Raw genomic sequence first — 18470 nt, forward strand, 5'->3', positions numbered from 1 at the left:
CCGAGACTGCAATTCTCCTATTACAATTAAAGTTTGATAACCAGTTTCAGTTGCTATCTGCAACCATCTTCAGATTGTTCAAAACGTGAAAAGGTGGTGAATAAGCATTGGAAAACATCGTTAGCTGTAGTCGCACAACAGCATGACTTTGTAAGTATCGAGACAATAACAGTACATAGTTGAAAATGTCACTGTGAGCAACCCAGGTTGTAAACAGTAATTGTGCAGGTTGGTCAAATAGGAAATTGGCCAGTTGCACGAGTAGAAGTTTGATTGAAAGCTCGTTATTTGCAATAGTATAACGGGTACTATTGTGAGAACGGAATATGAAACCATTCCAAAAACTATCTGCTGCTCTGTAGCCTGGCTTACACAAGAATGATCCTGTGTGGTGTAGAATTTAGTTGATCGCATTTCTACTTGTGCAACTGGACAATTTCCTATATGACTATCGAGATGCAAAATTACTGTCTATAACCTAGCTTGCTCTTGGTGTATTGTTATTGTTTTAGTACTTATGAATGTATATTGTTGTATGACTACAGCTAACAATGCTTTCCATTGCTTATTCACTGCCATTTCATGTTTTGTACGTTACGAAGATGGTTGCAGAAAACAACTGAAACTAGTTATTGAACTTTAATTATGACAGGAAAATTGCAATCTAGGCATTAATAGTTTTTACTTAAAAAATATATTTAATAAATTAATTACAAAAGTTGAAAAAACCTGGATTTACCACTTCTTGTGAGCAGTTACCGTAACCTCTTTGGCCATATGTATACAGTTCGTGACCAATTAAAATTTTCAACTTATTGGACACAGCAGTACAGCAGCAGTCATCTATTAACCCCTACTCACAAATTATTTATTCCTATAGGAATTTGGATGATGTTAGTACATCTGCACTGAAACAAATGTCAAGGAGTCGTCACACTGTTCCAGAAATGTATATACTTGAGTGGTGGTTTTTCTGTCAGATAGGTCCGACGAACCAAATACATACATTTCTGTAAGAGCATGATGGCTCCTCGATGTCTCTGTGTAGATTCACTAATATCAACCGAACTCCTAAGAGAAACAATAATTTGAGTTTCTGAATATTATTGCTGAATATTTTTGTTTGCCTTACTTGCAAAACATATGATAGTGGTCTGAGAAGAATGCATCAAAATGAGACACATTTTCAGAACTGCCGAAGAATAGGTAAACAGAAAATCTTGTCCTTGAAACAATAGGCATATCAGCATGTGGTGATCACAAAAGCTTTTAAAGATTCTGAAACTACAATGAGAATACGTTTGTTGATATCTTGCCTTTTGCTGGCCATTTATGACTGAATATCTCTTCAATGTGTGGAGAGCCGCAGATATTGTTACCACAGTTTCACTCAATACTGTCCTATGCTGTATTTTCTGATGTGACACAACTAACGTATAAAACAAATTACTTCACCTACAGAAGAGTGCAATAAGAATATTGTGCAAAGTTGACAGTTGAACATCTTGCAGAAGCCTCTTCAATGAGCTAGTAATACTTAAACTTCTGTATCAGTACATGTAGTCTTTAAAGGTATTTGTAGTTAATAATGAGTGGAATTAGGATGAACTCTGCAATTCAGTCACAATACTAGAACCGAAAATAATAATTACTGTAATTATCAGTATGAATAGATCAGCACCAGTCAGAATTTTGTGTTGATGTACTTCACACAGTAGCTAGCAGTGGTTGGTTCTGCCTGGTAATGTAAAAAATCCAGATCACTGAAGGCTCACCATGATGGGAAGCATATAACATCTTGATGTAAAAGGCCCTAGAAAATCAGTAAATAATGTTCTCAAATCAATCTGAGAACTTACATAGATATCGTAGAATCAACGCTACAGGAGACAAGACCGGTCTATACAGCATGCTTGTATGTTGTTGCCTCCCATACTGGCCAATGATTTTATGCACTTTGTTCTTAAAGCTTTCTACTGTGGAAACCAGGTTAATTTCTTGTCAAAGATTATGCTCAAAAATCAGGTTCATTGAAATTTGAAATACTCAGTTTTAGTGGACTGTTGCAAGTATGAAACTAGTATATTTTGTCCATTTCTCCATCTTTTGATGACCAGCTGCAACAATTATGTTGTCTTTGTAAGGCTGGACAGTGTCTGCTAAAATGCAAAATCATACACAAACAACAAAATTTAACAGCACCTCTGAATATGGAGTGCATGTTTGTGTCTTGCTATGTATCTTCACTTGATCCACATCCCTGAAGGCTCTCCTACATAATAGAATTTATAGAAACTGAAATTTTCAGGACTGAAAAGACCAGAAATATCTCTGAATAAAAGAAAAAGTCCAGATTGGTTACATGATTCAGCATTTCGGACTGACGTCACCATTTAAATGTGTGACTTTGAAAGTAAAGATAAAGTGATACTCAGCATTCTCATATTTTGTCGTTTAATTGTAAGCTAAATCTGTTTCAGACCTAACAGAAGTATGGCAATTACACCTATTTTCCTAACTGAAGAAAGTGATTGAAAAGTTAAACTTCAGGTTTAAGAGTACATTTAACAAAAATATTGTTAACTTCATAGCTACCTTCAATGCTTGTATCACCAAATTGACTGTATAAATCCACCGAGTCACTTATTGAGGAACTCGCTTGCCATTTTGCCTGAGAATGCACCGGAATCGATACAGCTTGACCTCATCGACACACACAACCATGAGACACTAAGAATTAAATTGTGTGAAGCAAATCTGTTGAACATCTGTCATTATGTTGATAAAAGCAAAGTGCTGAAGATTGTGTTAGGATGGTTGGTTATGAACTAAGCATGCTTCCTCATGAACTTAAAAATAAATTTCTCTGGGATGAGAGCTTCATTCCTTGTAGTATAAACTTTATGAAGAGGATCTTTCATTTGTGAAGAGGATCTTTCATTTTTTTTTACGCTAGTTAACAGGTTATAGACTTCGGAGTTGTTTTCTATCTGCATCCTCCAGTTCAGAGTATGTTTTAGTATTCTCTTTAGGGCACACTGATTTTGTTAAATATACTGAGGCACTCTTTATGGTGCCATTGTAGTCTTTGAATTTAAACATCACATCTTTTTCTGCTTTGTTCACCTATTCTCTTACATTATGTGCATTTTTCACTCATTTTGGCACTGCACACTGGGAGAGGACAGAATTAATTATTCATGTCACTGTTTCCACTTGTAGAACACAGAAGATTTTCTGAGGGTCCATCCTGTTTGGTGTGTCTTGCCAGTAACATTTTAAAAAAGATTGTTTGCTCTCTTGTCAGTTCCTACACTAGAAGTGATATCTGTGTCTGTATGATTCTTGTTAATAGAACATTTACCAAACAGTATTTTTAGTGGCTGGTTGTATCTCAGTTGGATAGATGAACATTGTTTTGCTCTGGTATTTAATCATGCTGTCCTTTCAGTTTTATATCACTTCTTGCTCCAACTCATCAGTACTTGATGCCATTCGTGTTTTCAAAACACACAAATGATTTATCATAGAGGATAAGCAGCACTGTAAGTTGTTCACTGATGATGCTGTTGTGTACACTTCAAGTATCATCATTGGATTATTGGAAGGAATTGCAGGAAGACTTGGATAAAATTTCCACTAAGTGTAACAAGTAGCAATTGTCTTTAAATGTAAGATGAGACCTATAACAAAGAGAGAAAATTGTATAGTATCTGATAACAAGGCTAATAGTGTGTCTCTTCAGCATGTAATATCATGCATGAACTAGAAGCAATTTCAAGTGGGATCATCAGGTGAATTCAGTGTTAGGGGAGGTGAATGAAAGACTTCCAAGGGGACCACAAAGCAATTGGATTTTTGTAATTTAAAAAAAAAATATATTCATGGTACGTGAAGTTTAGAACATATGTAGCAATCATCCGTAGCAGTTTGATGCAACTCTATGAAAATTCTCGAGAAAGTAAATTTCAAACTTACCAGAGTCTCACTTTTTTTTAAGCACGCAAAAGTCCTACTTTTCGGTATTGCTTTTTTCACTTCTGTTCCTAGTCTCAAGACTTTTTAATCATCACACAATTGCCCTTCTTTACAGAATTTGATAGTGACCCAAATTGCTATATTAATCCCATTTCACATTACAATGTAATCTTTGACACCTACCTCTGGGAGCCTATACAGGGTGATCCACAAAGATATGCAAATACTTTAATATGCTATTCTACAAGTAACACATTCAGATAAATACAGGTCCACAAATGTTTAGTTACAGAGTTACAGCTAATAAGATTTTGCCTCAAATCTTGCAAATTTGCTAATATGAAGCCATCTTAAAATTATACAAGGTTAAAGTGAAGTACAATTTCCATTTATTTTGTTGTTATTGATCTGGTGAATCTAATAATACATGTCCCAGACGTGTATCTGCAGTAGTTTTCCAGAACATACAGAGAAACAAAGAAGTAATTTTGTAAAATTTTTAATTCATTAACTACTTGGCCTTTTTTTAAATTCCAGACAGTTGCAAAAAGTTTTCAAAAGAAGTTGCAGAGAATTTAATTTTGGAAAAATGATGGTAATGACGTTAACTGGAACTGTATGAATGTCAGATAATCTGCTTTTAATAATACCACAGCACATGTAAATTCATGTTAACCAAAAAAAAAAAAAAAAAAAAACCTCTGTGTTAAGTAACTTGTACAGTGTACATACTGTTTTATTATACATTCACAATAAATGTTCAAAAATGTCTCCACAGAGTTCAATGCATTTAGCTGTGCATGTCTACGGACAGATTTTGTTGCTCACTTCAGTTTCACAGGGTTGTTCTTAATTTCATCTATTGCATTCATTATGTGAGCAAGTAATGCATCACATATATTGACTTTGTCCTCATAAACTTTCTTTCATCCATCCCCATGCACAAACATTCATTGGTGTTAAATTCGGCAATCTGGGTGGCCACAAGCATGAGGCACCATGTATTGGCGAAAATGGTCATTTAAATGTGTAGTAATGGTGTTCGTGAAATGTTATGGTGCACTGTAATGTTGAAAATACATTTGCTAATCGCATAGGAAGTGAAACATCTTTGAGCAAGCGGGGTGTTTCTTCTTAAAGGAATTGTAAGCACGTCTCGCTAATTAGGCATGCTAGGAAAATGAATGGTCCAGTAAAGTGTGTGTTGATTATACCACACCACACCACACATTTACGCTAAATCGCTGTTGAAAATTGCATTGCACTGCTGCATGTGGGTTTGTTTCAGACCATACGTGCTCATTATGTAAATTGTTTATACCATCTCAAGTAAATTGTGCCTCATCAGTAAACAAAATGTATGTGTGTAACTGCCAATTAGTATTTAACTAATTGCACAACTCCAAGTGAAAGGCAGGATCGCCTGGATGTAAATGATGCACTTTTTGTTTATGGTAAGGATACAGATTGTTGTACTTCAGTGTACACCATACATTAGATTGTGAAATGCCTAATCGTTGAGAGATACGTTGTGTACTGGTTCCCGGGCTATGTCGAACAGCATCCATAATATCCCCCTCATCATCTTCACGTATCGACTGCTTGTACTGATTATGAATGCTAGGTAGAAAACCTGTCTCCCATAACATACAAAATAATCCACTAATGGTTCATGCATTCAGAATCCTCAGAGTTGGATAATGTACGTGATATTTGTTAACTACAGCCGTAGCATTACCATCACATTTGCCATAAATAAACACCATATCGGCATATTCCTCTGTCGTAAATTTGAAAGGTATCCATTTTCAGAAATAACCTACAAACAACAACAGTTACTATGTGGTTTCACTTATATACAATGTTGTTGTTATGTTCTTTCACTGAACAATACAGAAAACTGACTCGTTTCAAGGTTAGGAAACGACTGCAGCAACTCCTTAACAGTTACCAACAATGACACAAACATTTCTACATTCTCAATGTAAAGTAAACAAATTTACTCCTATAATAATCTTTGCTTCTCTGGATGTTCTGGAAAACTACTGCAGATGAATGTCTTGGACGTGTTTTAATGGATTTACCAGACCAATAACAACAAAATAAATGGAAATTGTGCTTTCCTTAACCTCGCACAGTTTTGTGATGGCTTCATGTTAGCAAAGTTGCTAAATTTCAGGCAAAATCTTTTATTAGCCGTAACTCCATAACTAAACATTTTTGCACCTATGTTTATATGAACTTTTTTCTTTAGTTTTACTTCTAGAATAATGTATTAAAATATTTGCATATCTTCATGAATTACCCTGTATAGGCAAATGTCTGTGTCCTTAAACCACTTTCCCTACTAAGTGAGGCGTAAGTCTTCCCTGAAAGAAGTCTTAAAAAATAAATTATCTGTTATCAGCATTGGATGTTTGTGCCAAAATAGCACAATATTTCAACATCAAACTAAGATAAAATCGAAACAAATGAGCCCTCGGTCACTATTATTTTTAGTGAATTAATTCTGATGAAGGCATTCTTAGGAGTGTTGAAACCTGGTCAGTGAGACTAAAAATAATAGTGGCTGAGGCTCATTTGTTTAAATTTTAATGCAGAAATGGTCACTGAATCAAGCAGCCACATTTAAAACTTATCAAACTAAGAGTTGTCACATGGTGTGTACCCCGTTGTCTGCTCTGTGTGCACCTATTACCATTTCTCTTGGCTTGCATTGTGGGGATGGTGGTTGTTTCCATCAGTCACATGTCCACCAATGCTTCGAATTTCAGTGGTGGCCATCATCAGAAGTGCACTGGAAGGAAATGTGTAATTATTTTAATGTTGTATACCATATACTTTACTGCTAGTGAACCCATTGTCCCTTTTCACAAGTTTTCAAGAAAGGTGAATATCCACGGTGTCCTTGATGTCACGGTCAAAAGATTTTTGTTTCGTTGTACTGCAGTGTGTGTTTTCACATAAGTAAATTTTGAGAAAAAGATGATTTTTTGGCCTGGAGCAGTCTGGAGTGGCACATGTCTTTGTCTTGTGTGTGCTGCTGTCATTGTTTGTCTAATGAATTTCTTCCCTCAGTTACAAGAACACTCGTAGCTTTTTCAGTTTGAGGTCATATTTAACTATACTGAGGACACTTGTGTCTTATCAGTGGGCGGAAGACATTTTGTTCTGTTCCTTTTTGAAGTAGGGCGATTGGATGCAGTTCGCCCTGGGGAGACTTATCTGTTTGCAGTCACAATATAGGATGGATAGTGCATCTTATTTCCTAAATAGTGTACCCATTCTTCTTGAACATACTTTCGATAGTATTAACTCTTCTTCGGCCTTCCTGATTGTAATATCTGTCACTGAAAACAACTTGTACAGCTAACCGGAATTTCACTGTAACTGGAGCTTGTTTCTATGAATATAAATAATATTTTGTTGCTGAAAGATTTTGTATGTCATAGTTTGTTACTGTTTTGTGTATCAGATCTCTATTTTTTATTTGTTTTTTGTTTTTGCAGAAAGACTGAAATTTTATCACCATATGACAACAAGATACCAGGAAACCCAATTGGTTCTTTGCAGGAAATGTGCATGTCAAGACGATGGCCTCCACCCAATTATGAAATGGTGCATGAAGAAGGATTACCTCATGAACGATTGTTTACAATTGCATGCTATGTTTTTAAATACAAAGAAACAGGTAATGTATCTCTGATGTTTTTATGTACTTGCTCTGTAAGCTCTTTACTGTTCCATTCCTGTCTTGAAAATGTGTGTTCTATCTGCAGCACAGAGTATGATTATGGTGACACATTTAGCTATCTGTTTACTTGTGCTTATTATTTGTATAGTCTATTGCCATTTGAGTATTTTCTTTTTGCAACATCAGTCACTACTTTTATGGACTGCCTTGTAAATTTTCGTGAGAGCAGTGATAAGAGAATTTTTTGTATTTACTTATTGTACAGTTAATTCAGCCTTTGCAGGATGTAGCCACTTTAATCTTAAACTAACGAATACAATATTGGTAACTGTTTTCACACCTTTTTCTCCTGTTGTCTACTGCCAGTTGGAGCCTGCAACTTTCTTCAGGTCTTTATCCCAGGAGTCAGGTGGTGTGCCCCACTATTTATTCTTTCCCTGGGACACCACTCCAGTACTGCCTTTGTCCACTCCTGTCGTTTCTTTGTGTGATATGTCCTGTCCCTATCTATTTCTGAGCCTTTACCCTTTCCACAATATCCTGAATGCCTGTTATTGCTCTTATGTCTTTGTTTCTGATCTTTCTCAGTGGGACCTAGTGGTGACCTTTCCATAGCTCTTTGAGCTGTTGGTAGTTTTCTTTTGCAAAACTTCTTTAAAATCAAAGTTGCATGGCAGTGTGCTAGTACCAGAAGAACACATTGTTAGAAAACAACCTTTATTATGTGTGTTGGCATATTAGATCTAGAAATGTCCTTATCCTTCTTTCATAAGCTCTCCAACGTAGCTTGATTTGGTGAAAAACCTCGGGTTTTAAGTCTTTATGGACATCAGTTACCTGACCCTGATAAAATAACATTTTTTGGACTGGTGTTATTCAATAGCAATGGTATTGCAGTTACTCACTTATTGTGCACAACATTTGTTTTAGACAGATTTTTCTGAATGTCCACTTTTTCGCAACTCTTGGATAAAGCCTTTCAATCATATTGTGTCGAGGACTACTATATTGTTTGAAACTCTCAAGTCGGTGAATCTTTTCCCATTTATTCAAAATAATTTTGAACATAACAGTCCTAAGGACAGCTATAAACAGTTTTTGTATAAATTGTTTTTTTGTTCCTGAAAAAATGTGTCTGTGAAATTTATATTTGCATCCATTCACACCAACCAAGGAAACATTTTTTCCAGTCTACTAGTCTACTGTTGGTACGTCAAAAATATGGTTTTGGAAGGACGCAGCAGTTTCTGAAGGTGGTGATAAATCACTGCCCGCCCATGTTTTCATTTACATGATTAAACAAAAAACTATTAGGTGAATATGGGCAGTGACACATTAATTTGATGGTTTTTATCCATCACAGTCAGTTGTTTGATCGGCTGTGAGACAGCTGACATTGTCACTGTGAAGATAAGGCACGTGCGTAAGGTAATTATAGAGAACTGGTGCATGTGCGTGTCATTCCTCTATAATTAAATTATGCACAGCATCATTATTTTATGGAATAACAGATTTCTGTTGAGTTAATGGAATTTATTGCTGGCTGAAGCACTGTAGCAATTATCTTTCTCTCCAACTTGTGCTCAAATAGCAGGTTTGGTTTTTAGAACAGGAAGGGGACTTGGAAAAATGAATCAGTATTGGTCATCCACTTATCCATAAGAAGTTGTAAGTTTTGTTGGTTATTCAGCTTCCTTTTCTTTGTTGAACATTTCCTTCCGAACCTTTTCACAGTAGTGTTTTTTTTTTTTTTTTTTTGTTCACAATCAAAGCTGCAACTGTTTTGTAGATTACTTTGTAAATGGAGAGCAGCAGGTCACCATTAAGTTTTTTATTCTCAAAGTACGCACATAACTTGCAAATTGTTTCTTGTGAGTGCCTTTGTATGGCAGTTCCCTGACCAAGAGAACATTATATAACTTTTCCACTTATAACTTTTGACGAACTTCCCACTGACAGCATTGACCTCCAAACAACAGATAATGGTAACAACAAATAAAAGAATAACTCCTACAAATGGAAAAAGCCACACACTAGCCACAGGGCACAGTGATCACACAGTACAGCAAGCTGATTACAACTGAAGCGCACTGCAAGCAGCAAGTGTTGTGTTCTGTGGGGCGAAGGTTTGGTAGCTTTGGAGGTTTGCTATGGCTGCTATGGAATGTTGGCAAAATGTGGCCTGGGCCTAATGCGTGGGCTTCCCTCGAGCACTTCAGTCCTCGCTATCAATCCTAAAGTAATTTTTGGCAGACTATAAATGCATTCTTAAATGTTCTGTGCTGAGACACTAATGGAAAGTCTTAATGCTCTAAGAATTTTTAAATGTGTTTTATGTTAATTATTTTAGAAAACAAATTGTGTATTGGCTCAAGAAATTGGGAGACCATATCCCATTTTGTTCTTTTTGATAATACATTTTGGCTGCTGCTACAACTATATGTTCAAATGAAATTAATTTCAAATCGAACAGGGAACTCCCTTAAGCAGTTCCAGGTGCTTCTGTACCCTGTAAAATAGTTATGCCCTCTCAGGGACGTAATCTAAGAAAAAGTAAAACAAAAGAAAACAAAAATTGTACACCATCTGCGGGTGTAAGACTTGTCGTCCCCCCCCCCCCCCCCCCCCGCCCCCCCACCACCACCACGACACAAAAGTACTGAAGAATCTAAACACACATTATTTGTACCAAATTATAGCCCTCAGTGTCCATTTTTAGTCCAGGATGTAGATTATTGTAAGATACTTAAAACTGGTGTCTATTTATAAAGCTGATTAGGATCGAACTTAATCAGACTAACGTACATACAAACAATAAACATAATTTCAATCCATTACAAAGCCTGTCCCTATAAAAGTCTGACAAATTACAAAAAAATGTTACTACTTGCAAAAATTTAATATACATTCAGGGCAGGTGTTGTCAGTCAGTGGTCATGACTTGGGGTGTTTCTCTTGTTTCATCATCATTTGTCTGTCAAAGCATTTTTCTGTATGTTATGACCTGAAAATAATTGGCTGGTAATGGCCTGTTTCAGTAAATACTAAATAAACACCAAGTTGTATTGTTGTATTCTGATCTAGGACTCACTGCTAACTTAGAGCTGCATTTTCGTAACTGCTGTCAGAAAAATACAAAATTTATACAAGCCCTTCCCTATAACTTAATTCTGTATCCAGTACATAGTTTAAAAATCATTATGATGCATAGACACCAGATTAAATGCATTTGCGTATTTGACTCCTTTTCACCACTTATTGCCTATTTTAACTAAAAACTAGTGATGATGCATATTTTTGCTCTATGTTTACAATATTTTAAAAATTTAGATGGGGAATTCTCTAGCTCGATCTAGTTTTGATGTCTCACAGATTGATCACGACCTAGAACTGCTTGCAATCACTAACAGAGAGGCCACTGCCTAGTGAATCAATTACAGAAGAGGAGCACGAACAGGCAGAGTGAGTCAATACTACTGTGCCCATGCCCCTGGTTAACCCTCTCTGCTGTCATATTGTGCACATTGGCAACAGTTAAGTTAAACTATGCAAACTTGTAGTTGCATGTCCATTGTTTCAGCATAGCTTTCTATTTACTTGTACACAATTGAACGTGTTTACGATGTGTAGTGTGTAATGGTTGTGTGCCATGCCGCTCGGAAAAGGATATGTCGTTCCTTGGACAGCTGACCATCCTGGAACATTTACATGACGGAATTGTTTTATATTTTCGAGTTTGTGAGAAAAACTTTTCGTGCAAAAAAAAAAGTTTCAAATAGACAAGCATGTCAAGACAAGTCTTCATATTGCAGGAATGCAGAAGTAAGGACCACGACAACAACTTCTAACAACAGCAAGTTGCAGCAGCAGGGATTTGTCCAAAGGTAACCACAAAAGTTGGTTTAACATGGATCCATGTGAAGCATTCATTGCAAGCAATATTCCTCTTCACAAACTTACAAACCTTATCCTCAAAGGCTTCCTGTGCAAATGTTGCTTAGATCAAAATGTACCAGATGAATCAACATTGCGTAAAAAGTACATACTGACTATTTACATGAATGCTCTGGAAGCAATACGCAATGACCTCAAGGACAGCATTATCTGGATTTCAGTTGATGAAACTACAGTGTGTTTCTAAAGGCTCCTGCTCGCATTAAGACCTACAATGAAAAATTACAAATTGTATCTTTACCTGCTGAACCAGTGGTAACTCGTTGCGGCTTTGGCAGTTTGCCAGTGCAAGGAAGCAATTATTGATTCTGGTTTTAAAAAAGACATTGCTGGCACTCGTTTTTCCCATGTCCCTGCAAGTATTAAAAAGCTTGAAACTCAGGGTTTGGTGTTGAAAAAATCTGTTCAATTAATGAATAAAATTATTCTATTGAACTCTTCAATACCAGAGAAAACTTGAAGAAAAGCTTGAAAACATTTTAAATAATAACCCAGGCTTTGAACCCTTTTGCCAAATCGATAGTTTTATTAATGGGCCGGGTGAACTTTCGCCAGAGACAATAAATGCCAACATAGCACCCAATTTCAAAAACTGCCCAGTTACTCAGTTGATGTAGAATGGCACTTTTCTGCTTATAACAATGTTTTGAGTGATCGAAGATGCAATCTTACTACCAAACATTTGGAGCAGTACTTGGTCATTTGTGTGAACAATTGTAGAAAAATGTCAAATAAATTGTAGATGATGCTTTGGTCCAATAGTATTAATTAAAAGTTAATGCTGTTAAAAGAATTCATGATTGTATGTTGTTTTTTAAATGAAATATTACAGACTTTTTGAGTGTGTCCTTCTGCGTGCGATATATCTGGAAGTTGGTCTAGTACATGTAGATTGTTTCGCTGTGACTCACTTGTATCGCATCTACTTATTACTGACAATAGCAAAGAAGAAACAATTCTTGAAACACAGTAGGCATCCCCATTTTGCAAATTTTTAGAAAATAATCTCAGAAAGGCCCCCTTCCTGACCTATACCAGAAAGTATTCAGAAAATTATATCAGCATTCTAAACGTACCAATTTTTCTTGTGGCCGGCGCTCTTCCTCGTAGTTGATATGCACAGGTTCAACTTTGAGATATAATGCACGGAGTAACTAACCATGTTTTATTATTATTTGATCTTACATATTTCAACACTTCATGCATTTTTAAGCATTTTTCATGCATATTTGCATCCATATTTTAAGTTTTTTATGATGCATATAATCTGGTCTCCAATGATCTCCTTCATGCAATTATCATTTCTCCAATGCACCTCTTGATTTGATCTTCACTATATGGTCTCTTGGAGCAACCAGTTTCTTGCTTTCCAGAGTTTTCCACATCCTCAGCCTCAACGATTGTTTGTATACCTTTCTCCATTGCAAGACCTGTTCCTAGCTGTTGTTCTCACTTTATGTTTGAGTCCTCCATAGGGCTCTTCAGTAATTTCTTTGTTTACTTTACAGTAGCAGCTACTTTTGCTTACTGTTGGTCTCTGATGGAGTTTAGTGTCCCTTTGTGTACCTTGATCCTTCTTTTTTTTTCTCCACTTCTTATTCACAAGCTTTATTAAGGATATGCAATTGTTCCAAGTGACCAAGACTGGAGGTTATTATTCCAAAATATCACTTTTCTTAATTCCTCATTTTGTTTTAGTTACTTGCCTTTTCCTCTTGTTTTCTATTTTTTTTTGCGAGCTTACAGGGGTTATCTTCCTCACAATTTTTTTCTCAAACAGTAAGTTAGTTTTTGAAAAACAGGAAGTAAACTAATAATAATAATAATAATAATAATAATAATAATAATAATAATAGCACCTTTTTTCATTGCTCTTATGGAAAAAGACAGCCCAGTTATTTCTATTAATGTATAACATATTTTACTAAATCTGTGTTACATTCTGCTCAACAGAGCAAAATAACGTGTCTTAATCCTCCTTTTGATAGCTTTCATCAGAGAACTAGGGAAACAACAGTTAACAGTAATTATTGTTAAAAAAAACGAAAGAAAGTAAGTGTGTGTAAGTGTGTGTAAGTGTGTGTGTGTGTGTGTGTGTGTGTGTGTGTGTGTGTGTCAAGGGAGGGCTAACAGCAGGCAGTCTAGGATGGATAACAGACAAATCTTGAGTCGGCCATGGCATTTGCTCGCCTCACACTAAATTAAAAATAGGCAACAATCAGAATCAAAACCTCATGAAAGAAAAAAACTAAACATATTTAAAGTTGACAGTTAAAACACACACATATCCACCATGCAGATTCAGAACATAGCTACATTACATGTCATAGAAGTTACATCAATTTTGTGGCCCTACAACTCAGCCACAATGATATTCTGTAAACAAATTTCAAACAATCTTTCTGGAACAGATTCATTAACAAAGTTGAAGAAATCAGTTTGAGGCATTGTTGTTAAGTTGCTCTTTTATTAACACATTTAAAAACATCATCCAATGAAAATGTTCACCTGATGTTTTCACTTTTCACAACACTGTTTGTTTAAATGCTAATAAGAGCTCTTGCATGAGTCACTTGAGTGTTATAACTAGGAATAACACAATAGATATAATGCCAGTTTATTGACACACACACACACACACACACACACACACACACACACACACACACACAGTGTTCTGTTATCAAGTTTTAGATGAACACTTTATGGCAAATTATATAAATTGATGATGTTTATACCAATGCCCAGGATGTGCAAGTGAAATGTGAAATTCCGGCAGAAATCACAAGTCCGTTGGCATACTAAGCCAAGTGAATGAAGTCCAGTATGGTATTCGGATTCTAAGTCCAGAGTGCAGCCGAATCAACATTGACCACAGTGTAGCACTTGCGGGGTGTGGAGTATAACATAGCACGATGAGAACTGGCTTGTAAATGTCAGTAGCAGCATTAAATAGGCTCCATAGTTAATGGGGCTGGGGTCACTGTATGTTCTGGATGGCCAATCATAGTGTGTCATGGGTGGCCAGTCTCTGTGTTTTGGAGCACACATGCATGAAGACGGCCTGCGATGTTAGCAGAGAGAAATGCAGCCAAAGATGGATTTTCTGACCACTCGTAATGGGGTGTGGTGCTGAGATTTAATAGTGGTGAATTCGACATCAAGATGAATTAATCTGTTCCTTGTATAAAATAGGAAATTTTATTCTTAAACTCCCCCAACTGAAGAAGAAACAGTTTTTCTACATTCCACGTGGGAAAAATATATCTAAAAACAAAGATGCTGTAACTTACCAAACGAAAGCGTTGGTACGTTGATAGAGACAATAAAAAACACACACACAAATTTCAAGCTTCCACAACCCAAGGTTGCTTCATCAGGAAAGAGGGAAGGGGAGGGAAAGACGAAAGGATGTGGGTTTTAAGGGAGAGGGTAAAGGAGTCATTCGAATCCCGGGAGTGGAAAGACTTACCTTAGGGGGAAAAAATGACAGGTATACACATACCAATCCGCACATATACAGACACAGGCAGACATATGTAAATGCAAAGAGGTTGGGCAGAGATGTCGGTCGAGGCGGAAGTACAGAGGCTAAGGTGTTCTTGAATGACAAGTGATATACAAGGGGCGGCAACTTGAAATTAGCAGAGGTTGAGGCCTGGTGGGTAACAGGAAGAGAGAATATATTGAAGGGCAAGTTCCCATTTCCAGAGTTCTGATAGGTTGGTGTCAGTGGGAAGTATCCAGATAACCAAGATGTGCTGGCCGTGCACCAAGGCATGTTTAGCCACAGGGTGATCCTCGTTACCAACAAACTCTGTCTGCCTGTGTCTGTTCATGCGAGTGGACAGTTTGTTGCTTGTCATTCCCACATAGGAGGCTTCACAGTGTAGGCATGTCAGTTGGTAAATCAATTGGGTGCTTTCACACGTGGCTCTGCCTTTGATCGTGTACACCTTCCGGGTTACAGGACTGGAGTAGGTGGTGGTGGTGGTGGGAGGGTGCATGATACAGGTTTAACACTGGTGGCAGTTACAAGGGTAGGAGCCAGAGGGTAGAGAAGGTGGTTTGGGGATTTCATAGGGATGAACCAACAGGTTACAAAGATTAGGGTGACGACGGAAAGACACTCCTGGTGGAATGGGGAGGATTTCATGAAGGATGCATCTCATTTTAGGGCAGGATTTGAGGAAGTCATATCCCTGCTGGAGAACCACATTCAGAGTCTGATCCAGTCCCAGAAAGTATCCTGTCACAAGTGGGGCACTTTTGGGGTTCTTCTGTGGGAGGTTCTGGGTTTGTGGGGATGAGGAAGTGGCTCTGGTTATTTGCTTCTGTATCAAGTCGGGAGGGTAGTTGCGTGATGCGAAAGCTGTTTTCAGGTTGTTGGTGTAATGGTTCAGGGATTCAGGACTGGAGCAGATTCGTTTGCCGTGTGTGTGTGTGTGTGTGTGTGTGTGTGTGTGTGTGTGTGTGTGTTTTTGGGACTTCTGTCCTGAGAGTCATTACCAATGAGCTCATCTGTGCATTTACTGCTTTTTTCTATATAAAAAAGGAAATAATAATAATAATAATAAAATAATAATAATAATAATAATAATAATAATGTGTTCAGCTGTAAAGCACCACTGCTTGATTTATTTAGTCTTATTTTGGTACAGGGTAACTAGTGTTTTAGACACTTCATAACAATATTTTAGAGCTAGTGAAGTTTTTAATATTGAAATGAAAATGCTATAAAATCAGTAATATAAACGAGAAGTGTTACAACTAGAACATCAATTATGATGAATGTACTTTTATATCATCTTTCCCAATAAAGATTGCCTCAGGTGTTCTGAAATTATATATCCAATGACCAATTCTTTGCAGTTCTTATTTTCTTAATGAAAGACAAATTTTTAAATATTACTTTTCTGATGACAGGTACAGGGAAGTCAAAGAAATTAGCTAAGCGGCAGGCAGCTCACAAAATGTGGCAACGGTTGCAGGATTTGCCAGTTACAGCTACAGTTGCTCCAGTACCAGATGACGATGATGAAGTGAGTTTGGAAACTACTTGTGGTATTTTATTTATTAGATTAATACAATGATAAAGTCGGATTTCCAAATATACAAATCTTCAGTTTAATAGCCAAATTCATTGTTCTCAAATTTGTTTCAGTATTGTTTGTTGCACAATAATAGGATAGTTTTGACAAAAGCATGTGTGTTGTTGGGTGTAGGGTGACATCACCCAGCAATGTGAATTGTACAGTAAATAACGTAGGAAATAGTTTCAAAAGTAAGACCAGGCTGTAAGACTTACATACTGGGACATGCTTAGTGCTTCTTCAGTCTATCAGATGCTCTGTTATTTGGATTAACAATGAAGGGAAATTAAAAATTGCTTTTGTGAAAACTCTGTTGTCACAAAACAATTTAATTTTGTGAATCACAGGATAGACTTGTCTCATGATTATAATATAGATTAGTCACGTGCTTTGTTCATCTCTCTTTAATGTGGATGGGAATCTGCTTTCTTAGAGATACAAATCATCTTCATTCTCTTCTAGCATTTTAAATAAAACAGTGCTTAAATTGTTCTGTTGCTGAAGTTGAAATTGGTTTTACCCAGTGAAACTGTATTTTAGAAGTAAATTTCAGTTAAAATCGGTAATTTTATGTTGTATGAATATTTAGTTCTGTTTCATGAAGTGTAATAAGTTTATATTTTGAGCACGACAGCATTTATAATTAATAGTAAGAGTTCTGTTACAGTTAATATTAAACTCGACCATATTTAGTTTGCAAATTTGAGCAGAAAACCGACTAGTTACTTGATTTAGTAACAAGTTAAGATATTCTACTGAAACTCACATTCACTGAAATATTACTGTGGTAAGTCATCAAGGAAAACAAAACAAAGCTCAATAAATGCACAAATCAAACCTTCAATTTGGGACTCAGTTTTCAAAGTAACATAAAAATGCAAAATAATTCCCAGCTGTGATATCATGCAATCTTCTCAGCATCAATGAATCAAAGTCCAACTCCATATCTGACAAGAAAATTAACCATTAATCCCCAGCTATTTCCCTCATAAATCAAATGGCTTGTTTTACCCTCCTGCTTGTGTATAACAATCAGATATAACTTAAAATCTAAGCAATAACAAAATCTTTAAATATGCACTTGATAAAATCGCACACAGCGTTATTACAAAGTCAGTGATCAAACAATACCTATTTTTAATATTAAACTGAATCTTTACCCTTCAGAAGTAGCACACACACACACACACACACACACACACACACACACACACACACATACACACACACCATTCTCTCCATTCTCACTCACTTTTTCTTCTTTGTCCTCACCAACACCAGATCCCCAACAACTCTTATCTGTCACCTTCACCTTTCTGTCCCATCTTTGCTTTCTCTGTATTGCTCTTCTCTCCATGTTCTCACTTACAAAAGTTTCCAACTCTTCTCTTCTCACCTCATGACACAGGGTGTAACTGACATATTCTGAGATCAGATTTGGTGGCTTTGTGTTGAACTCCACCTCCCATGGTGAAAACCTCGTTGAGCTGTGCTTCACACAATTAATTACAGTTTCAAAATCTTTTAGATATTGCACCCAAGAGCTATGTTTATTGCTACAATATATCCTGCAGAACCATCCCAATTCTCTCATATATTGTTCTGCCAGATTGCTCGAAGGATAATACACTGAGATTCTTATGTGCTTTATCCCTGCAGTATCTGTAAACTGAATCCAACCATTGCTAGTGAATTGGGATCCATTGCTACTTAAAATAGATTTTGGTACACTAATCAAAGGAAAATACTCT

At 36.5% G+C, this 18470-nt stretch overlaps 1 protein-coding gene across 4 annotated transcripts in view; it reads left to right on the forward strand.

Moving 5' to 3' along the window:
* Window positions 1-18470, forward strand: part of LOC126354324 (RISC-loading complex subunit tarbp2) — a 118879-nt gene that overhangs the window by 56620 nt on the left and 43789 nt on the right. For all 4 annotated transcript variants that reach the window (XM_050003881.1, XM_050003882.1, XM_050003885.1 and 1 more), the window contains 2 exons: window positions 7488-7669; window positions 16553-16668. In XM_050003881.1, the coding sequence (XP_049859838.1) occupies window positions 7488-7669; window positions 16553-16668 (298 nt within the window). The remainder of the gene's footprint in view (window positions 1-7487; window positions 7670-16552; window positions 16669-18470) is intronic.

The sequence above is a fragment of the Schistocerca gregaria genome, chromosome 3 (genome assembly GCF_023897955.1).
Source record: "Schistocerca gregaria isolate iqSchGreg1 chromosome 3, iqSchGreg1.2, whole genome shotgun sequence".
NCBI classification, from domain to species: Eukaryota; Metazoa; Arthropoda; class Insecta; order Orthoptera; family Acrididae; genus Schistocerca; species Schistocerca gregaria.